Source organism: Alexandromys fortis, unplaced genomic scaffold, assembly GCF_014885135.2.
Source record: "Alexandromys fortis isolate MF-2015 unplaced genomic scaffold, M_Fortis_MF-2015_v1.1 scaffold_155, whole genome shotgun sequence".
NCBI lineage: Eukaryota > Metazoa > Chordata > Mammalia > Rodentia > Cricetidae > Alexandromys > Alexandromys fortis.
Genome location: NW_026068052.1, coordinates 1218775 through 1241604, shown reverse-complemented (window position 1 = coordinate 1241604; position 22830 = coordinate 1218775). Strand labels below are relative to the sequence as shown.

Here is a 22830-nt window from a genome sequence, read left to right as displayed (position 1 = left end):
GTCCATGCTTTTCTTTCTCAGATGGCCACTGGGGGTCAGCAGAGCAAATTAGAGGATTTCTCAGGAAGACAAACTAATTCTACCTCCATCTCTGTTCAGAAGGTACGGTGCCAATAACAGAACTGAGCCTCGAGCAATACCTTTAGTATAGCTGGGGTAGGATTCATGGGAAGAGCCAGTTTCTGCATGTCATCCATTTGAAAAACTGACTTGTTTATTTAAATAGGTAGATTTCTAGTTCTCCCACAAACCAAAGATTCACTCTCTTCCCCAGGATTCTTGTATGTGCTTGCATGCCAAAGCCTGCAGGTGGAGGGCAACAGACAACTTTGGGACTCAGTTCTCTCCTTTCACCATGTGGGTCCTAGGGGTCAAACTCAGATTGTCAACCCAGAGAGCCATCTTGATGATTCTCTGTGGGATTTTTAAGTCAAAATTTGGGCTTTCATTGCAGCAGCACCTTCAGAGGGAATAAAAAACTTTAAATTCTGAATGGTATTTTGATGTCAGTGGAGACTGCACAGATGTGATTTCTGTAGTATTTAATGGTCAGTCACTAAATATCTACGATGACAAAAAGTTATTTGGGGGTGGGGTCAGAAAAAGGAGGAAGTTGGCAGTTAGCTCTACTCAAACTACAAGTGGGAAATCACGAACCAGTTTCCTACTGCTGCTTATGAGAAGCAGTGTATCCATGCTACTTCCTTGGTTTAAGTTCCAGATCAGAGAACATGGGAAACATATTAATACCAGCCCCTGTAACAGACAGCCTAACACTCCTGGAGAAGGGGCAGTTTTAGCCTGCAGGGTCTTTGACCCTAGGCATCCCTTGGTTATTCTACAGCTAAGGTTCTTTAACCTCCCAAGTATTCTAGCCAGATACAGATAGTTGTAAAATAGGTTTGATGAATGGGGTGTGGGGAGTGAGGGGAGGAGGAGGGAAAAGGGAGGCGGGGAGGAGGCAGAAATTTTTTTGTTTTTGTTTTTGTTTTTCGAGACAGGGTTTCTCTGTGGTTTTGGAGCCTGTCCTGGAACTAGTTCTTGTAGACAGAGATCCGCCTGCCTCTGCCTCCCAAGTGCTGGGATTAAAGGCGTGTGCCACCACCGCCCGGCTGGAGGCGGAAATTTTTAATAAAAAAATAAATAAATAAAATAGGTTTGATGTTGCTGTTTCTTTCAATGTTTGGTTGTTGTAGGTTTTTTTTACTCAGTGGTAATTTATATTCATATAGTATCACTCAAGCCACATTTGTTTGGCACTCTGTTTTTACTTTAGGGGGATGAGGAGGAAGGGGCAAAACCAGTGTCTCTTCAGAGTCTCCCAAGTGTATGGGACTCCAAAGTATATGTACAAGGACTAGGTGACATGGCTAGGCAAATCAGATGGAAGGTCCCCAGATTCTCTTTCTGATTTCTACAAATAAAATGCTAAGTGACCCATCTGTGGTACCTGATAAATGCCAGTTGCTTTCCAGCTGGCTTTCCACACAGGCTACAAACATCACCAGCTCTCTCCTTTTCCAGAATGAAACTCACCTAGGAAACTAGGGGAACTCCAAGGATAGTACAGTTTATATAGAACGCAGCTGGTAAGCTGCTCCCCATCCTCCCCACCCGCAAAGCCAGGAAGGCGCTGAGAGTAGAATTTCCCGATTGCGTCTCAGAGGGCTAGCTGGCCTGCTCGGGCAGATTCCACATGGAGGGCTATGGGCTGCAAGCCTCTAGTGCACAGTCCTCTCTTTTTGGCGATGATAATCTGGGGTAAGAAAGAACACACCACATTATTTTTGGGCTGAGCTCCCAATTTCCCCATTCCCAACTTCCAGGGTTTGCTGTTCTCCATATTAAAAAGAGTTCTATGTACCTAGAGCCCTGCCATGTAAGGAAAAAAAAAAGTTGTCTTACTGTAAGGAAAGAAGCGCACGCGCATACTGATTTCTCGGGCTGACTTCAGGATTTCAACAGCCTGGAAGGAACACAGCAGCTTGTACAAATGATGAGAGGTTACCCAGGACAGAAACACACCAAAGGAATGTAATCTGCCACTTCAAACATCTAGGTCACCGAGAGTTGCTCTTTTCTGGTGCATTTCCCTTGAAGAGATGCTTTCTTACAGATAAGGCTAATCCCGTCCGGCCTGTCCTACCTGAGATGGCTTCTTATAGGACTATAGCCCATGTGCTATGCTTACTTTGCTGTGCTCAATATCCTGGAAATCCACATCATTCACAGCTAGAACTTGGTCCCCTTCTTGAAGTCCGGCTCGATGTGCATCTGAGTCTGGAATGACCTGTTAGTAAAGGGATAATACACGTAACTGAGGTGGACTAATTCCAGGAGATGGCAGGGGAAATTCAGGGTTGCTCAAGTGTGCCCTACTGGGAGATAAGCGGGCTGCCAAATGAAATCTGCTTCTCAATTTGTTTTTGGCTTTTTATAGTTCTTTTTTGAGACAGGGTTTCTCTGTGTAGTGCTGGAACTTGATCTGTACACCAGGCAGCCTTGAACTCAGAGATTCACCTCCTCTGCCTCCCGAGTGCTGAGATCAAAGGCGTGCAGTTGCCTTTATAGATTCTTTTTTTGTTGTTTGGTCCCAGCTGTTCTTAAACTCAGAGATCCACCTGCCTCTGCTTCCAGTGCTTGGATTAAAGGTGTGCACCACCTAGCCTGCTTTAGATTCTTATTGCCTACTCCCGACCTTCCCGCTCCTGCCTCTGGAGTCCTCAGATTACTGACCACACCTGACCCGAATGCAATTTTGAGAAGGAAAGGGTGAGTTCCTGCTATGCCCATTCTATGACTCCACCGGTCATCCATTCTCCAGCTATTGGGGCACCAGTGTATTTTAATAAATTCCCTTTGTTAAAAGGAAGTAGCTAGCCACGCACCCTGCCACACACACATTCATGCACAGACCTTGGAGATGAAGATGCCTAGCTGGGAGGCCTTTCCTCCTCGGATGTTAAATCCCAGCTGTAAGACAAGATCACAGACACAAGAATACGTAGGAACATCAGTGTACTCAGAAGAAAACGAGACACTACGGAAGCACCAGCTTTTCTGGCCACCTACTTCCCAATTCACATCAAGGCCCCAACCAAGTCCAACCTCTGGCATGGCCAAAATGTAGGTGAGATTAGCGGCTTCTATAAGTTTACCTGTGCACCAGGGGGCTTCTTCAGTGTGACGATTCGGGGCAGAAACTGGGTCAACTCATTGTTGTAGTCTGGGTGGTACACTCTCTGCAAGACACAGCAACCTCAGAAATCTTCCTGCCAATCTTAATTACACCTATCTTCTTCTAGAACATTAATAAACCAGCTAACTTAGGGCTAGGAAGTGAGAAAGTCACAGACTCAGTTTCTATGGAACAGATACCACAGTCTAAATGAGATGTTCAGCCTCAGGACCCGCTAGCAGCCCCAAAGATCACTATTGTATTGACAGAATGGAAACTATGATTCCTAGTTTTCGGCATCCACTGGCGTGAAAAGTCCTGGAAAGATGATACTACAAGAAGTCTCCTATGGGTGGGTCCCCGTTTGGAATTCACCCCTTGAATCCACTCTCCATTCAGCTGCACGATCTTGCTACGTTATCTTTCATAGATCTCATACTTGGAGGTAGGTATCCCTTATTCAGGGACGAGGATGGCTCCCACCTCATGAGGAGGAATCCATGCTGGGGGATTCTCATAGGCAGGCAGGAAAACCACTGGGTAATCATCATAAGGGATCCGGGTATCCATTTCAGGCAAAGCCCTGAAAAGGAGAAATCAAAGCAAACAAAATGATTTTCAAAGGACTAAGCTCTCTGTTTCAGAAAACGTTCCACCCTAAGGCCATCCATTTATGGGTCTAGCAGCATGGACGTGTTGAGATTGGGAAGGGGACAAGAGGGCAAAAAAAAAAAAAAAAAAAAAAAAAACCCTTATCAACTTTTCTAAATATCTAAATGCCTAGCACCTTGTTAAGCACTCTAATGGCATGTTCTCATTTCTCACAGTTCTAGAAATATCGGTGTCATCGCCTTCAACCCAGAGAAGGGGAAATTAGAACGCAGCTACAAAGATCTACTTTAAAACAGCAAGGGAGTGCCAACTCTCTCCCATAGGGCTTGGGGCCAGGCGCCGCCCCACCTTCTTTAGAGGTGCTTAGTAAACGCGCCGTCCACAGATGGACTCCGTCGGCACCGGCTCCTTTCCAGATCCAGGTCCTGCCTCCCGCCCGAAGCCCGCGCTCGAGACCACTTATCGCAGCACCACCTCACCGGCAAACAGGCCTCCCTCCGCGGCGCCCTGGCTCGCGGCCAATTCGGCCCGGGAACCGGAAGCGGATGCTGGCTACCAGCGAGCGTGGGCGGAGCTCGCTTGCAGCCAGCCGGTTCCCAAGCCGTCGCCGGCGTCACGTTGTGCGTGCTCATGCGCAGGTTCCCGCCCGGCTGTCTGCGCTGCGATTGGCTGGCGCCTCTGGGCTCAATTTGAAACTTGGCGGTTACAGCTCCAGTTGGAACAGGGCGCCAGGGAAGATCCGGGAAAGGGACGTTTAGTTTGGTGAGTTACTGGGCCGCGGTAGCTCAGATGCGGCCCTTTCTAGTACGTTAGGGGTTTGGCGAGGTCGCTGGCTGCGCTGGAGGGTTTTTTTTCCTTTTTATTTCAGACACCGCAGTGCTGAGACTGACTGACCTTTAGGCTGTGGCCGAGTGTGAGTGACGGGAGGTCTGTGATCTCTCTGGGAGGGAGGCTGCCCCGCCGAGTTCCCAGAGCCCCTACGGCCTCAGGGCCTTCCCTCTCCTGCCAGCTTCCGGTGCCCCTTTAGAGAGCCGCCTTCACTCCGCGTGGACGCCTGCTGAGCTGCGACCATGAAAGAAGAGGTGAAGGGAATTCCTGTGAGGGTGGCACTGCGTTGTCGCCCCCTGGTCTCCAAAGAGATCAGTGAGGGCTGCCAGACGTGCCTGTCCTTTGTACCCGGAGAGCCTCAGGTGGGTAAGAGTTTAGATCGCCCCAGCTGGAGCTGAAAGGCAGCTGGGGGCGTGGTCTGGGTTTTAGTTCTCACCACCCCCAATGCCTATCTTTTGCCTTTTGCAGGTGGTGGTTGGTAATGATAAATCGTTTACCTACGATTTTGTGTTTGACCCCTCTACTGAGCAGGAAGAGGTCTTTAATACAGCAGTAGCTCCGCTCATAAAAGGCATATTTAAAGGTGAGGCTGTTTAATTCACTGTTTTTTGAGCATGTGTTGTGTGGATATATAGGCACTACAGATAGGAATGGCTGAAGCAGACTCCTTCCTTTAAAAAAAAAAAAAAGCTCACAGCCTAGTAAAATTTGTGAAAATCTTTCGGTCTTCCTACCTTTGAAGCTAGTTTTAGACTATGCTGTTTATTTTTGACCTAGGCATGTTTTTTTGTTGTTGTGGGATCACTAGAGGGCCAGCTCAGCCCTCGGAGTATAGTGGCGCATGCCTTTAATCTCTGCTTGAGAAGCAAAGGCAAGCAGATCTCTGAGTTCCAGCCTATCTGGGCTACACACACACACACCAAAAAACAAACTCTGTCTCACAGCCACACAAAACAAAACAAAACAATATAGATTTGTTGGTTCTGATGGTATGCCAACCTGCTGGAGTGAAAAGCCTCAGTATTCAGATAATATAGCCTCTGGGCTCTAAAGGAGCTCAAAGTCCAGAAAGGTCAGAGAACAGGTAGATGACTACATAAGTGCGTTTGAATACATAGGGAAAAAAAACTAAAGTTTTGCACCTATTTTAAATGGTTTTCGTGATTTTTCTTCCCCCCCCCCCCCGAGTTTGTTATAGCCCAATCTGGCTTATAATATAGCCAGAAATGGATGTGATGGTGCATGCATTTAATCCTAGCACTCATGGGTAGGCAGAGGAAAGTGGATCTCTGTAAATATCAAGGCCAGCCCGTTTGGTCTACACATATTGGGTTCAGGACCAGCCAGGGCTACATAGCGAGACCCCATTTAATGTGTAGTGTTGTGGGAACACACACAGTGACGCCTACTATAGACATTTTGCTGCTTTCCTACGAAGTACCTATGACAAGTCGAAGGCTGCCACTAGCTCCTTTTCGGGGAGTTTAGGTGAAGGTCCAAGCATAGAGAACTTTTGAGGTAGGTATTGATGATTTTTTAGATAGTTTTTTTAAGCCCCTGAATATCGTGGCCAGTTAATAATCTTTCTTGCAGAAGCAAAGGTTTTATTAGCAGGATTCCAAAGAGAGTAGAACCTGAGAGATGTCTAATTGTTTTAGTACAGTGGTTATTCAATTTTTTAATTAGTTGAGAATTTCATACAAGCATATCAGCTTTATCAGTTCTTCTCCCATCTCCTCCCCTCCAGTCCGTCCCCTATTTCCAGCACATATACTCTCTCTTATTTTTCTTGAACACAGAGAATGTTTAGTGCTGCCAGTATATAGATGCATCTTATAGAGCATGGGTAGCTTCTGCGGGTCACATCCCTGAAGAAAAGTGATTGTTCCTCCTCCATTGAGCTCCCATCAGTTGCTGGTAGTTCCTCAGCTAGGTGCAGGACTTCATGAGTATCCATGCTGGGACTTTGTGCAGACCTCACCAGCTGTTCATTTAAAAATTAGAACTGTATCATATTAGTCTTTTCAATTATAAAATACATTGCATCTCGGCTGCCTAGACCCAAATAATCATACAGAAACTATTAATTACAACACCATTTGGCCTATTAGCTCAGGCTTCTTATTATCTAACTTTTTTTTGTTGTTGTTGTTCACGATACTTTAATGTTTATTTCTCATAATCAAAGGCAGATACAATTTATTATCAGTTTCAACTCAATTTTATGATTTATTCTATTTATTCTATAAAGGTTTCTGAATAAAAACCAAATATTTAGGTGTTATCTTTCTTCATATTAATTCCATATTGAAAGCCTACCCAGTCTTTCCTTAGCTGATACCTTTGAAGGCTAAAACCTTTTCTTTTGTGGTGAGATTGTCTATGTGTTCATCAAAGGCTCTCTCAAAACTGGATACATTTGGGGTCAGGATGATGAAGGGTGACACTTTGCTGCTCTCCTCACATAGTTTTAGGTTGCTCCTGGTTAAATTTTGTCTTTGATTACTTGATAAAATTAGTACACAGAAAGATTTTCCCATCGTAAGTTATAAGCACTAATTAGTGTTTTGGTGTAGACTATACTTTGAAATTATGCATATGCCATTATCTTCACAATGCTTTCCACATGTTGTTTATGTCAATATAGCTTCATAGATTATTATTGTAGAATGACTATGATTAATAAAAGAATTATTTTTTTATTTCCTCAGGGTGAGCCCAATTATTTACTTTTTACCTAGTAAGAGCTGTTCAGGCTGGGTGTGCTGTTCTTTCATCACAGTTCAGATGTTTGCCTTGCTCTTTTATACCAGACACACCTGTCTTCATTGACACCTTTCCCCTGGCCTTGGAATTAGTAGTTTCCTCAAAGATGCTTGTTTTTGTTTTTATTGCTCTTTGTTTTGCTTTGCTTTTTGGTAAAAAAAACGATAATTAGAATCCAAGATCTGAGGCAGTTTGATTCATCAGATTTAGATAGTTTAGATCCACACATGCATATTCTTTTTTCTTTCTACTTTTTGACTGATAGCTTTTTATTAAATTTTCATGTATAATTTTGATCATATTCTTGCCATCCCCAAGTCTTCTCTGATTCCCGCCTCCATACCCACTGAACTTCATGTTCTTTTTCTCTCCACCGATAATGGATTTCTTCAAAGGGTTATATTTCTTTTTATTTTCTGTACATGAGTGTTTCCCTGTATGTGAGTATGTGTACCACACGTGTGCCTGGTGCCCAAGGAGGCCATGTCCTGGAGCTGGAGCTCCAGAGGGGGGTGAGTAGTCNCCCCTTTCCCTCCCCCTCCCCCAATCAAGTCCCCCTCCCTCGTCAGCCCAAAAAGCAATCAGGGTTCTCTGCCCTGTGGGAAGTCCAAGGACCACCCATTATCTAACTCTTATACCTTAAATTAACCAATTTGTATTTTATATTTTACCTCGAGGCTCTTAGTTTGTTACCCCTTGCTTCTTGGGTGGCTACGTGGTGTCAGCCTGACTCCATCTTCTTTCCTCCTCTTTATCTGCTTGGATTTCCTGCCTTGCTATAGGAATTAGATGAACTTACAGTGTCTTGTTTGTGGCAGGGTCTCATTTATCCCAGGCTGACCTTTAGATAGTTATGTAGCAGAAGCTGACCCTTAACTTCTGATCCTTCTGTCTTTACCCCTAAAGTGTTGGGGTTATATACACGCACCACTACAACACACCTCCAATGTCTGTTTAAAGTTTTTCTTTGACAGAGAAGTCATACTGTCATTAAGTAGCCCACTCGATGGCTGCTTTCTTTTGGACAACTCAGTTTTTTTTACAGTTACTTTGTGTGAGTGTGTGTCACGGTGTGGGAGAGGGGGGTCAGAGGACAGCTTACAGGAAATGGTCCTTTCCTACCATGTGTTCCCCCAGATATTGAAATCCATCTGTTGAACTTATCAGCTTTTACACAACTTTATTTATGCAACAAAGATCTCAATACTGAAAAGAAATTTATCTCCCATTAGTTTCTACCCAGTGATCTTAGTTCATCGTTCTCATCATTCTAGATACGCTCAAGCCTTCTAAGCAACAGCTAGTCAAATGTATTTTCATCCTTTAAATATAATACCATGGGAACTGGACTCATGGCTCAGTGGTTAGGAATGCAATTACTAGCTGGGCAGTGGTGGCGCACACCTTAAATCTCAGCGCTCTGGAGGCAGAGGTAAGCAGATATCTGTAGGTTCGAGGCCGGCCTGATCTACAACAGCTAGTTCCAAGACAGGCTCCAAAGCTACAGAGAAACCCTGTCTTGAAAAACCAAAAAGAAAAAGGATGCAGTTACTGCTCTTGTAGACGACCTAGGTTTGGCTCCCCACACTCACATCAAGCAGCTCACAATTTAATCCCAGCACCAGGTTGGCCTTGAACTCAGAGATCTGCCTGTCTAAGCCTCCCTGAGTGCTGGGATTAAATTTTTTTAACTATATGTGTACCTGCATGAGTTTATGTGCACCATGTGCACACAGGTGCCTGCGGAGGCCAGAGTGCACCGGATACCCTGTAATTGGAGTTCTGGGTAGTTGTGAGCTGTCTTATGAAACCAAAAGGAAAAAAAAGCAAAACTTAAATGATATTGTATCTCAGGGTATATTAAATATCGAAGTATATGCACATGTGTATACAGATGTCCTTGTTCATGCATGTCTTATTGCATGTAGAGGTTAACAGGTGTTTTCTTCTATTGCTCTCCATCTTCTTTTTTTTAAAATATTTATTTATTTATTATGTATACAATATTCTTTCTGCGTGTATGCCTGAAGGCCAGAAGAGGGCACCAGACCTCATTACAGATGGTTGTGAGCCACCACGTGGTTGCTGGGAATTGAACTCAGGACCTTTGGAAGAGCAGCCAATGCTCTTAACCGCCGAGCCATCTCTCCAGCCCTCCATCTTCTTTTTTGAGACAGGGTCTCTCTCCAAACCATTTCAGCTAGAATGAATGGCCAGCAGGTCCCCAGGATCCACCTGTGTCTGCCCTCCTAGTGCTGGCTTTACACAGCTATATGCTAACATGTCCAGTTTTTATGTAGCTTGCTAGAGATCTCAACTCAGGTTCTCAGGCTGCACAGCATGCAATTTGCCCACTGGGACATCTCCCCAGACCCAGCCTTTATTCATTCATTTACTTTTTTTTTTAACATTTATTTAATGTGAATTGTATGTGCTAATGTGTCACAATGAACATGTGAAGGTCATAGAACAACTTGCAGGAGTTAGTTCTTCCACTATTTGGGTTCTAGGGCCCAGATGCCAGTTGTCAGGCTCAGGAGTAAATGCTGTTACTCACCAGGCCATCTTGTCAACCTGTTTTTTTTTTTTTTTCTTTGAGACGAGGTCTCAGGCAGTGCAGGCTTTCCTGGAACTCACTAAATAAGCAGGAATGACCTTGAACTTTTGGGTCTCCCTGTGACCTAAGTGTCTGGATTCCAGATGTGTACCTCCATCCCTGGTTTGCTTTGTTCTGTGCTGGGAAGCGAGCCCAGGGCTTAAAGAAGCCATCTTTTTTTTTCTGGAATCAATTGTGATAAGTTGTTGATCTAATGACCGCTGAATACTTGATCATGTATTTCCTCTAAGAGTCAAAATTACATGGCAAAGCTGTCATACAGAAGTTGCATTATTACATTGCTACCATCTAATCCCTAGAGCTATTCAAATTTTGTCAGTTGTTTCAGCAATACCCTTTAATAGCAAAATGATTTAGTTCAAAAATCATGTTCTTTAGTCCTCAGGTATAAAGTAGTTCTTGAATCTTTCTTTACTTTCATTGTCTTGATACTTAAGATTACAGAGCACTTATTTGTATGTCTGTTTGCTTTATCTGACATGATAAAATTTGAGCTGTATGGTTTTTAGCACTAAACACCACAGGTGTGCTTCTGTATTCCCATTGATTCCTGTTAGGCAGTACATGGTTTTTATTTGCCCTATTTTTGCTGGTATTCATTTTGATATTCTGGCCAAGGTATTAATCTGCCAAATTTTCCCACTGTAAGGTTAATTTTTTCTTGCTTTTTTTGCATATTTGGAAAACCATCATGTTTCTAATTCTCTTCTAATTACTTTTCTCTTTTACATGATTTTGTTTGATTCTCGTCTAATTAACTCTTTCTTCCCTCCATTCTCTTCCTCATCCAATTTATTTTTCAATAATTAAAATTATTCCCCCTTCCTTTTCTCTTTAAGTGCATGGCCCCTTTTTAATTGTTATCACTTGCGCTCTCTCTCTCTCTCTCTCTCTCTCTCTCTCTCTCTCTCTCTCTCTCCAGTGCATAATATGTAAATAGAACCTGCTGAGTCTATAGTGTTGCTTTATATATGATTTCAGGACTGACCACTTGGTATGGATAACCAATTAAGGGGATCGTCCCTGGGAAAGACTTATTCATCTCTCAGCAGTCGTTAATTGACTGTAGTTCTCTGTGTAGGAGTGGGGCCCTGTGAGTTTTCTCCCTTCCGTGTTAGCATGCCTGTTGGTATTGTCCTTCTTTGGGTCTTGTTTAGCACCTATACTGTTGACATATTGTAGGAGAAGCCTTTCTGCCTTTCCTAGGTGACACAGTCTCACAGCAGAGTTACTGCTCCTCTGGCTTTTACAATCTTTCTGCACCCTTGTCTGCCATGTTCCCTGGCCTTAGGTGGAGGATTTGTGTTGTGTATGTACCCACTGGGGCAGAGCACCCCATGATGAGGTGTCTCTGTATTTTGAACAGTTATAGTTTCTTGTAATGGTCTCTTTCTTTAGCAAAGAGAAGCTTCTCCAAAGTGTGAGGGCCTCTCTTATCTGTGGGTAGAAGGATAAGCATTTAGAATGCAATTTGAAATTACACTTGTTTAGTAAAGTAGCTTTAGTAGGTTCTACAAGATCCATGCCTCACTAGCTCTGGGTAGTTGGCTAGGTTTCAAGTATCAGGCATGATTTCCTTCCTGTTGAGGGGGCCTTAGCACCAAGATATGAGTGTCACTTATTGACCTTTAGGGATATCAGGTTAATGCTGGCCGTTGTTCATAAGCTTCACAGCTAGGTAGGACTATTGGTTGTTTCACTTGCTCTGCAGTTTGCATAGCACCTTCCTATGCTATGAAAGCTAGTTCCCGTTCAGGTCAGATCCATTGTAGATCCTCCAAGTCCAGTGTCCAAAGTTCATGGTGTCTTCAGCAATAGGGATTTAACCTTCAGCCTCTGAAATGTATAGCAGTAGCCTGTATTGTACTGAGAGTTTCTTGTCTCCTCTGACCAACAACTTGAAAGGAGGTTTCTCATGTCTAGTACTAGGGTTTTGTTTAGATAATCTATGACTCTTGAAGGGGAGCATTGCTAATCCAAATGGTATAAGTTCATTTAAACTATATATGCATATAAATAAACTTATATGTACTATTTGTAATTAATAAAAATAGTATGATTTCTTAAGGCATTTTTCCTTAGTGTTATTTGTCCCTCTATCCTCCCTCTCCCATATTGTCCTCTCTGGCTCCTTTGTAATTAAAGCCCCACCCTTATTTTCCTCTTTTCCCCTTCATATCACATATGTTCTGCTATTTGTTTTGAAATAGTCTCATCGAGTGCATGCTGGCTTTGAATTCATTCTCTAATGCAGTAGAGACTAGCTGTTAGCTCCTAATTTTACAGACCAGCCTCAGTTCCCCCACTGTCCCTTTCTCCTCCCACCTCTCTCCATCCTATCCCCCATTCACTCCTTGGAGTAGGTAAGGCCTCTCTCTTGGGGAGTCAACAAAGTCTGGCATACCAAGTTGAGGCAGGATCAAGTCCCTCTCCCCCCTGTATCAAAGCTGACCAATATATCCCTCCATAGGGAATGGGCTCCAAAAAGCCTGTTCATACACCCAGGATACATCCTGATCCCACTGCCAGCCCTCCCAACAGATCAAGCCACATAAGAGCTCCTAATTCTCCTATACGTCAGGCTTACAGGCCTGAGTCACCATGCCCAGCTACCACCCCTGTTTGCTTTGGTCATTTCTAAAACAATATTTTTTTAGACTCTTCACTATCTGGTCATTTTCCACAAATGCACTTCCATAGTTTAGTAAAAGTACAGTAGTTGTACTTTTTATTTATCTATTTTTTATTATTTTAAATTGTGTGTGTGTGTGTCTCTTCTGCCTGCCTGCCTGTCTGCCTTTCTCTTGGTGTGTGAGTTTGTGCACATGAGTCCAGGTGTCCGTAGAGGCCAGAAGTGTCAGATTCCTCTGGCGCTGGTTGTGAGCCACCTGAAATGAGTGCTTGGAGTTGAACTCAGGTCATCTGGAAGAACGGTGCATTCTCTTAACTACAGAGCCATTCCTTCAGCCCCTTCTTTTGTATTCTTACCCTGGGAAGTATGAGGATTAAACTGTATTATTTGAAGACAATGGCAAGTATAAAGTGATTCAGATATGTAGCACAAATAATAAAAACCCAGAGACAGATATTGGGGTTCAACTTGAAGATCAGAAAAGCAAAGCAGCCAAGCCACTAGAGAGCTCTTACCTCTATAAAATCTTCAGACTGAAGGAGAGTGAGTTCTTCTCTCATCCAGCCTTCTATTCCTCTGTAGTGCAGGGATTAAAGGCGTGCACCACCACCTCCTGGCCTCTATGGCTAACTGGTGTGGCTGCTGGGATTAAAGGTGTGTGCAACCACTGCCTGACCTATATGGCTGACTAGTGTGACTGTTTTGCATTCAATCTTCAGGGAAGCTTTATTTATTAAAATACAAATGAATATATGAACACAGATATACATGTGTTGTTTAACACCATCCTTAATGGCAAAAACACATCTTGTCTTTTTATATTCAGCTCAATAGTATCCCCTTATACTCTGAACTCCTGGTACCAGAGTCCCTGAGTGTTTTTGACACAGTACTAAAACTTGGTTTCCCAAGATGTTGTTGCTTATCTGCATTTGTGATATTGTAGAAAGTTATAGAATATTATATCCTGCCCGACAGTCATCAGATTATAGCAGCAATATATTAGAAACTTCCGATTACAGGTTAAGAGTTTAGAGTAGAAATTCCCTCCCCTTCCTTTCTCTCCTCTCCTCTTCTGACAGGGTCTAGCTTGCCTAGAACTTGTATAGACCAGGCTGTCTTAAAAATCCACAGAAATCTGCCTGCTTTTGCCTTTCAAGTGCTGAGATTCAAGGTGTTGAACTACCACACCAGAAATTTTTTTTAAATATAATTTTTTATTGAAAAAAAAATTCCCGCCTCCCATTTCCCTCCCCGTCTCCCTTTNNCCCCCCCTCCTCTCCCCCTCCCTCTCCAGTCTGAAGGGCAGTCAGGGTTCCCTGCCCCCACCCATGGGACAGTGGGGCTGATCTATTGGGAGCTCACCAAGGCCAGCTGGACTGCGACTGAAAAAGCATGGGATAAAACCGGACTCTCAGAATATGGCGGACAATGAGGGCTGCTGAGAAGCCAAGGACAGAAAATTTTTTTAAAAACTTCAGAGTTATCACTTAAATTGGCCTACATTTTTTTTTTCAAAATTTAAAGATTTTTTTTCATTTTCTATTTTTAGGTATTAAAAAGTTGTGGGGTTTGTGGGTTTGTTTGCTTGCTTTATGTATGGATGTCTTTGCCTGGATGTATATTTGTATGCCACATAACTTGCAGTGTCTGGAGAGGCCAGAAGAGGACGATGGATTTCCTGAGACTGGAGTTTCTGATAGTTGTAAGCCACCATGTGTGTACTGGGAATCAAACCCGGGTCCTCTAGAAAGAAGAGCAGCCAGTACTTGCAACTGCTGAGCCAACTCTCCAGCCCCAAGATTTTTCTTTTTAGGCTTCAAAATTATCTGGGTAAAAAGTAAATGACAGCTTTGACAAAAATATAATGGATGTTTTAACAGAGTTGCCTTTAGACTGTGTCTAATCCTCTCATAAGGGATGGCTTTTTGGGGTATTTATTAGATGTTGAAGTAAATTTGAATTTATAGTTTCTTTAGCTATTATACTAAATTAGTGAGTTATAATAATTTAATGTGTGAATAACTCATTGGTTATCTAATTGTTTTCTTTTTTAAAATATTTATTTATTTATTATGTATACAATATTCGGTCTGTGTGTATGCCTGCAGGCCAGAAGAGGGCACCAGACCCCATTACAGATGGTTGTGAGCCACCATGTGGTTGCTGGGAATTGAACTCAGGACCTTTGGAAGAGCAGCCAATGCTCTTAACCTCTGAGCCATCTCTCCAGCCCCTAATTGTTTTCTTTTAAAAAAAAAATATTGCTGTAGTTATAGCTGGAATTATCTGCTTCCAGTTTCAGTCAAAACTCAAAATTTATGGTATAAAAGGAAATGTACAAGTAGTATTCCGTATTCTCTGGCAAGGCAGAAAATAAAAATAGATGTAGAAAATAATACTTTAACTAAGCTCAAACAGGTATATATCTTATTTGTCTGCAAACGATGCAGATTATATAGGCAATAGGAAATACAGACACTATTCCACAGTGCGTCCCATTTAATAATTTAAAAGTTGTTTACCATCCTATTAGTCACAGATAATCATCACAATGTGAATTTATAGCCTTTTGATCTTTTCCTGTATTTTTATTTACACTTAATTTTTTTTTTTTTTTTTTGGTTTTTCAAGACAGGGTTTCTCTGTGGCTTTGGAGCCTGTCCTGGAACTAGCTCTGTAGACCAGGCTGGTCTCGAACTCACAGAGATCTGCCTGCCTCTGCCTCCCAAGTGCTGGGATTAAAGGAAATTTTCGAGACAGTGTTTCTCCGTAGCTTTTGGTTCCTGTCCTGGAACTAGCTCTTGTAGAACAGGCTGGCCTCGAACTCACAGAGATCTGCCTGCCTCTGCCTCCTGAGTGCTGGGATTAAAGACTTGTGCGCCACCACTGCCCAGCTTCACTTAAATTACTTTTAACCTGCTATTTAAACCTCTTTTTTTCAGCTCATTATATCATGGACTTTTAAAAAAAAAATTTCTCCCTTGTTTTAGAGACAAAAGTATTCCTGTGTAACTCAATCTGACCCTAATTTTTTTCTTTTTTTGAAACAAGGTCTCTTTGTTTTACACTGACTGGCCTACAATTCACTATCACTGTGTAGATCTGGATAGCCTCAAACTCAGAGATCCTCCTGCCTCTCTCTCCAGCATACTGGGATTAAAAATGTGTTCTATCATACCCAGTTTGGCCATGAACTCTCCAAAGTGCTGGCATTAACAGAAAAGCTCTACTAGGCCTGGCTCATGAGCATCTAAGAATGGATTATTCCTTATTAATAGTCTATAAAAGCAAAGGATAAATATGACATTTAATCATACTTAAATGCTATTTCTGCATGGATCCTGACAATATGGTCTATGTATGTTCAGATAGTTCAGAGAGAGATTTTTCATCAGTTGTTAAAAAAAAGTTACTGCTTTTCAAATTCTCTCCCTATCCCATCTCTTTCTCTTTTTTTAAAGATTTATTTCTTTTTATTTTATGTGCATGGCTGTTTTGACTTCTTGTATGTCTGTGCACCACATGTTCGGCTGCTGTTCACAGAAGCCAGATGAAGGCATCAGGTTCCCTGGAACTGGAGTTGCAGACAGTTATAGCTATCACATGGGGGCTGGTAATCAAACCTGGGTCCTCTGGAAGAGCAGCCACTCTCTTAACCACTGATCCATCTCTCCAGCCCCAGTCCCAACTTTTAATACTGTCACAGCCACCTGAATTCTGGGATACAAGAATGTGCTTTCATACACAGCTGCTGAGACTTCTATTTACTTTTTACCTTTCATAATTTAGAATTGTTCGAAATAGGGAGTATAAATCCTCAAGAATAAATCTTTGAAAGGCTTTTACCGTGACTTGGCTACCTTTATTATCTTAGTCACATCTGTTTTTTTTTTAAAGGTTTATTTATTTATTATGTATACAGTGTTCTGCCTGCATACCTACACACCAGAAGAGGGCACCAGATCTCATTATGGATGGTTGTGAGACACCCTATGGTGGTTGGGAATTGAACTCAGGGCCTTTGAGTACTCTTAACCTCTGATCCATCTCTTCAGCCCCCACATCTGTATTTGACTTCCTAGCTTTTAAGGACTTTCAAAAGGTGGTGCAGTTTCAGACCAGTAATTTTCTTTACTTTTCTTGAGTAATATAAAATTATAGAACCCACAGAACTCTTCTTTGTAGCTGCTATTAAAGGAATCTGTCTTAAGAAAGCCACTGCTATCCATGTGGCTTCTATTTTCCCAGGATACAATGCAACTGTCCTGGCCTATGGGCAGACTGGTTCTGGAAAAACCTATTCAATGGGAGGTGCATACACTGCAGAGCAAGAACATGAATCAACTATCGGAGTCATTCCCAGGGTAATACAGCTTCTCTTCCAAGAAATTAATAAAAAGAGCGACTTTGAATTTACTCTGAAAGTGTCTTACTTGGAGGTAAGTGATTTATCTTGTTATTCTGAATTCAAGATTATCTTTGAGTAGAAAAATACATTGAAATGAGATTTTTCCTGGCATGTCTCAAATTAGTAAATTGAATTTTTAGTAAATTGCATTTTAATAAATTGATAGCAAAAACTTACTTTCTCAGTTGGATCTGGATCCAACCCAGTTCTTAATTAGAATTAATCTGTTTAATCTGATTGTTATAAGAGTTGACACTTCCATACAAAAATATATAGAAATTCTTTAATTTTAGTTTGGCTTGTATCACTGATTCCCTGTGGAGTATGCAGAAAAGTGCTCCGTTTCACTTTACTCCTGAGGCTTGAGTTATAATGCTGCTGCTTCATGAAGAATGTTAGTAAAAATCAGGCAAAATATTATGCTTTGTAAGTGGTGATAAAATATATTTACTCAACAGATACTTATTGAGCATCTACTATGTGCCAGACCCTGATCTGGGCACTCAGATAGATAATGTACATGGGAGATTCAGTGGATTAACAAGATTTTAAAGACCCTGTCCTTAAAGGAACCTGAAGTGTATATCAGTATAAAATTGATTGGCCAATTGTATCTAACCTCATGATACCCAAAGGCATAAGGCATATTTAGAGAATTTGGCTTCTGAGAAGCTAGTTTATTGGTTCTACTGCAGTGATGCAGTGATAGCTTTGAGGAATAAGAATTAAACTTGCAAAATTTATGCATGTTAATTGTAAATTGTATGTAAATAGTTCATCCTGATGTCGAGTTGTTATATATTAACAGAGTATAAGAGATAAAATTAGGAGGTTAAAGATGATTACAATTACGTATTATTTTCTAAAGATTTGTTTTATTCGTGTGTGTGTGTGTGTGTGTGTATGTGGGTATGTGTGAGTGCAGGTTCCTGACAAGGTCAAGAGACAAAGGATACCCCAGAGCTGGAATTACAGGAAGTTGTGAGCTGCTTAACGTGGGTGCTAGGGACTAAACGTGGGTCCTCCTACAAGAGCAGTGCACTCTTAACCACTGAGCCATTTCTCCAACCCCATCTAGCTTTGCCTTCTTGAGTTTTGATTGACTCAGCCTTGGTCAAGGTAATTGAATATAGAAATGATTTGAGAAACTAGCGTGTTAAAAATGACATCAGCAATAACAGTAAATAGGTGTAGAGCTCATCATGTATGAAACATTCTCTTAAGTACTTAAGTTTTACTGTTTTATTGAAGCATTAGTTTCAGTTCTTCCCTTGCTCCCAACTTCCACCCTTCCTCATCATAAGCAACCATTGTTCACATTTTAACTGGTAAAGTGATGCTGTTGTGGTAGCAGTAAGGAACTGAATTTGGGGGCTGGAGAGATGTCTCAGTGGTTAAAAACACATGCTGTTCTTGGAGAGTACCCTGGGTTCAGTTCCTCCAGATCTAGGGGATCAGATAGATGCTCCTGGCCTCCACAGGCTCATGCCAACATACATACAGACATACACATAATTAAAATACAAATCAATCTTTTTGTAATAGAACTGAATTTGAACACCCATATAACTAAGTTTTCCTGTGCCTGTTATTTCCAAGAGACTTTATCTTAAAAGCGGTATTAATTTTGTTACAATATATGAATTTAATATGAAGTTAATACATATAAAGCCCTTTTTTTCCTCCCCTTTATCTTTTCCTCTGCCCTAATCCCTTCCTTCTTTTCCCCCTCCCCTCTTCCGTCTCCTTCTCTTCTCCCTTTCCTTTTCCCTTCTTCTGTTTTCCTCCCCTCTAGTCTTCCCCTATCTTCACCCCTCTTGTCTCTATTCTTTCCTCCTCTCCTCTCTCTCTCCTCTACTTTGTTTTTCCTTTGTATCTGTTGTTTGCAGTGTTAGGGCCTTGTGCATGGTAGGCAAGGGAAGAGCTCTACTACAGACCTATACCCACAGCCATTAAAGGCTTTAAAATTCCTCCCTCCCTCCCTCCCTCCCTCCCTCCCTCCCTCCCTCCCTCCTTCCCTCCCTCCCTTCCTTTCTTTCTATTTAGCTATCTATCATGTATAAAAGCATATATTTCTTTAATATATATATTATTCTTAAAAATTACTTATGATTGTGAAACCCACAGAGATGGCCACTGTTAACATATTTTTACCACTTTCTTTAAACAATATCAGATTTACAATGAAGAAATTTTGGACCTTTTATGTCCATCTCGTGAGAAAACTCAAATAAATATCCGGGAGGATCCAAAAGAAGGCATAAAGGTGTGTTTTACTTTTTTCCTTTCTTTTTGTGATGTTATTACAAATGTTGGTAAGTAATAAAGGTCACTTCCCTTTTTTGCCACTGGTTTTTTAGTGACTGCCCACATCTTAGTCTTTCAGGTTTTGTTTGGCCCTAATTCATTTATATAAGCTAGAATTGCTAGAGGAGTGCTCTTGTGAGAAGAAATTAAAGAAAGATTTGTATCCAGCATCATCACTTTCTTCTTGAAGGATGTAGAAGCAATTAAATATTGTTTACAGCGTCCTGAGACTAAGCCCTTTAGTATGGTAGCCACTTGCTACAAGAAGGTATTTAACTTGTAATTAATTAAAATTGAACAATCTGTTCCTTAGGTACACTAAACCACATATCCAGGGGTCACTTTTCTGTGCTGCTTCTGACTACTTTGTTGTTGAGCACAGATATGTAAGATGGCCACGATCATAGAAAATTCTACTGAACATCACCACTGGGCTCTGGAATGATTTTAAAAAGTAGAAAACGAAATACAGCAATTTAGAGTATATAGCCCCATAAGGAAATGATCACTTATCTGAGAACTTTGATCATATGGTCTAGGTGCGGTGCTTGAGTATTCAGAACTAGAAGAATCAGAGGCTGCGAGTGGATGACATTGAGTAGAACAGGCATGGGGAAGTGTGGAAAATTGTAGCTTAACTACTTTCTTTCTTGCTCGTCACAAAGAACAGAGAGTGACTATTTAAGGTGTAGCAAAGACTAGGTGCCAGTCTTTCTGAGTCTTTTTTCCTGTTATCCAGGTATTAAAGCCACACTTGAAATATACCAGGCCTGGTAAGTTTGAAATATACAGGAAGATAATTTGGATAACAAAGATAAGAAATCTGGGCAAAATATATCACCAGGAAGAATGTGGGTGCTGAACTACATCTTGACTATATCTTAAGATCTTTTATGTGCCCCACATGAAGACAGGGCAGACATTGTGTGAGGCAAGATATGTGATTCAAAAAAAAAATGTGTTCCTGGCACAAATTGGTGTAAGAATAAGTTTTTACACATTTTCCAGATAGCATTTAAGAAACAATCAAACAGGAGGTCTGTTGAGATAGCCTAACAGGTAAAAATGCTTCCCACCAAGCCTGGTAACTATTTGAGCCCTGGGGCCCACAAGGTGGAAGTAGAGAACTGACTCCTACAAGTGTCTTCTGAGCTCTGCACATGTACTTTGGCAGCAGATGTATTGCTGTAGCAGCTGTGTGTGTACACATACCCTTACACAATAACTTGCATAAAAAGACTTTATAGTAAGGAGTAACTATAGCAGGAAAGGAAAATAAGCCTAGACCAGCCTGTCTAGGATAGGAAACTTGGGCTGGGAAGTGAAAAGAACTGTGTTAGGAAAAGTTTATGAAGCCAGCCTAGACAACTTAGTTTTTCCCCAGCCCATACTAACAGTACGTAATTATGTAAAGCTTCTGAAGGAAACACTGCCCTGGCTACTTATACTGGGCTTTTAGTCTTATGTGTGTATCTCTCCAACTTTGTTGCTCCCAGAACTTCAGAGAGAATTTCAAAGTGTCTTTGTATCCACCTCATCTACAATAAGGGTTAGTAGTATGCTGACATTTTAGGAAGGCTGACTGGAAATGAAAATAAACCCAATGGGAGAAAGACTAGGGTGATGAAGATGCAATTGGGGAAGTTATTGCCTTGTGTTTTGCACATGAGGTAATATTGGTGTGGATGTGGTTTTAAAAAGAAGTAGCTGATTCCCGATAATATCTGAGTTGGTGATACATGGGATATGAAGGAGTAAGGGGAACTGACAGTGATTTGAAGTTTTGAGACTATGAGGGTGGAGCTGTTAATAGAAATGAGACATAGTAAGGAGAATTAGTATTGGTGGAAGGAAGCAAGATGAATTTTGTTTATAATGTCCTGATTCCAAAGGATAAGTAGTCAGCAACTAGAAATAAAGGAGAAGAAATTGGAGTCACAGATAGCGATTTAGGAATATACTCATAGTATACTAAGGCTAGCAGGAACCTCATAATAATACAGTCCTGTCAGCCCTACCCCAAAGCTCCAAGAGAGTTTGACTTGTGTAAGTTCCCTCAGGTAGTTAAGGACCATGCCTAAAACTTGATGTTTGTGGCTTCCTAAGCCGGTGAAAACTGCCATGCTGTTTTCTCTAGGAGAAAATGGAGTATGAAGTGGATTGGAGGTACAGGAAAGAACAGAGTCATCTGGAGGAGAAAATAGCAAAGAGAAATGCCATTGCAATTTATGTTGTACTTGATCTCTTTTGGAGCAAATGTTGACTTTTTACCCTCCAAGATTTAGAGACCTTCTCTAACTCCAGCACTATATTTAGTACCCCTTTTCTCAACTTTATAGGTAAGATTGGAGACTTTGCTTCTCAGATGTCATCGTATAGTTCCCTATTAAAAGTTCTCGTTTTTCCAGCCTTGCATATAATGATATTCTCCTGGAACAGGAAGGCATTTTCCATTCTCTAATCCCTTTACGTCTATTCAAGAATGAAAAGAATGAATCAAAGAAGCTTTTTTTTTCCTCTTGAAATTAGATTGTGGGACTCACGGAGAAGACCGTGCTAGTTGCCTCGGACACTGTTGACTGTCTAGAGCAGGGTAACAACTCCAGGACTGTGGCCTCCACGGCTATGAATTCCCAGTCATCTCGATCGCATGCCATCTTTACGATCTCCGTAGAACAAAGAAAGAAAAATGACAAGTAAGTTAGAGCATCACAGTTGTCATGTGCTTTGAAGGCTGAATGTCAGGTGGCTTTTTCCGTTGATTTGACATTTAGATGTTATAATGATGAGCATTAATGACCGCTGGAGCTACTTTTACTGTCTTGAAAGAAATAAGAGCTAGCCAGTTAGCTTTGATAACTCGGCTGCTTTCAAGCTCATGTATTGTTTTCACTGTGTCTTCCTGTTATCATCACAGAAACAGCAATTTTCGTTCCAAGCTGCATCTTGTAGACCTTGCTGGCTCAGAGAGACAGAAGAAAACCAAGGCTGAAGGAGATCGTCTGAAAGAGGGTGAGACAATTAAGGTCATAGCTCTTGATAAAAATGTACATGCCTTTGTTGGTATTGTTGGTATTATGAAAGGACTATTTCAGTTTACCTTCTAAATAATATCTACAGTTCAAATTTGAGATTACTTTCAGAAATGGTGAAAAATTATTTCTTACCCTTGTACTGATTCACAAATTCAGGTATGAAATTTGAACCTCTTCCTTGGTTTGATTTCATCTGCTCCAATAAATTTTAGGTTTATCTCCACCCATATATAATTAAAATATTCCAGTTCTGTTGTTACAAGTATCTGCTGTCCCTTACAGATGTTGCCATATGTAAACCTTATCAACATGGTTTCCATCTTTGTTCAAGTTGTTGACTAGAGAAGTGTGAAAGTTGATGTTATTGGAAACCATCTAGTATGACAGTAACCCAGTGATATACGTGAACTATCCCTTCGGCATCCATCTTTCATTTCTGAATGA

The 22830-nt window shown here is 41.5% G+C and overlaps 2 protein-coding genes across 5 annotated transcripts in view; one reads left to right on the top strand and one right to left on the bottom strand.

Moving 5' to 3' along the window:
- Positions 1-527: 527 nt before the first annotated feature.
- Positions 528-4388, bottom strand: Pdzd11 (PDZ domain containing 11). 2 transcript variants are annotated; one of them, XM_050119684.1, is made up of 7 exons: positions 4270-4388; positions 3662-3761; positions 3159-3242; positions 2917-2973; positions 2192-2290; positions 1906-1966; positions 528-1756 (listed from the first exon to the last, which is right to left on the bottom strand). In XM_050119684.1, the coding sequence occupies exons 2-7, from the start codon at positions 3746-3748 to the stop codon at positions 1722-1724; spliced, it is 423 nt and encodes a 140-aa protein (XP_049975641.1). In that variant the 5' UTR covers positions 3749-3761; positions 4270-4388; the 3' UTR covers positions 528-1721. The 2 variants fall into 2 exon arrangements, with proteins under 2 accessions (XP_049975641.1, XP_049975640.1); XM_050119683.1 differs by having other exon boundaries at positions 4139-4302.
- Positions 4389-4415: 27 nt separating this feature from the next.
- Kif4a (kinesin family member 4A) overlaps positions 4416-22830 on the top strand; it is a 115299-nt gene continuing 96884 nt past the window's right edge. For 2 of the 3 annotated variants that reach the window (XM_050119659.1, XM_050119660.1), the window contains exons 1-7: positions 4416-4552; positions 4659-4980; positions 5087-5201; positions 16885-17075; positions 19221-19310; positions 21881-22047; positions 22269-22363. In XM_050119659.1, coding sequence (XP_049975616.1) covers positions 4861-4980; positions 5087-5201; positions 16885-17075; positions 19221-19310; positions 21881-22047; positions 22269-22363 — 778 coding nt within the window. In that variant the 5' untranslated portion in view covers positions 4416-4552; positions 4659-4860. The remainder of the gene's footprint in view (positions 4553-4658; positions 4981-5086; positions 5202-16884; positions 17076-19220; positions 19311-21880; positions 22048-22268; positions 22364-22830) is intronic. The other variant, XM_050119657.1, reaches the window with a different exon arrangement.

Coding starts and splice junctions, on each gene's coding strand:
- Pdzd11 (XM_050119684.1), bottom strand. CDS start 3,748: ATGGATACCCGGATCCCTTATGATGATTACCCAGTGGTTTTCCTGCCT. Junction 2,291..2,916: donor TAGGCATCTTCATCTCCAAG/GTCTGTGCATGA, acceptor CTTTACTAACAG/GTCATTCCAGACTCAGATGC. Junction 1,967..2,191: donor AGGATATTGAGCACAGCAAA/GTAAGCATAGCA, acceptor TGTTCCTTCCAG/GCTGTTGAAATCCTGAAGTC.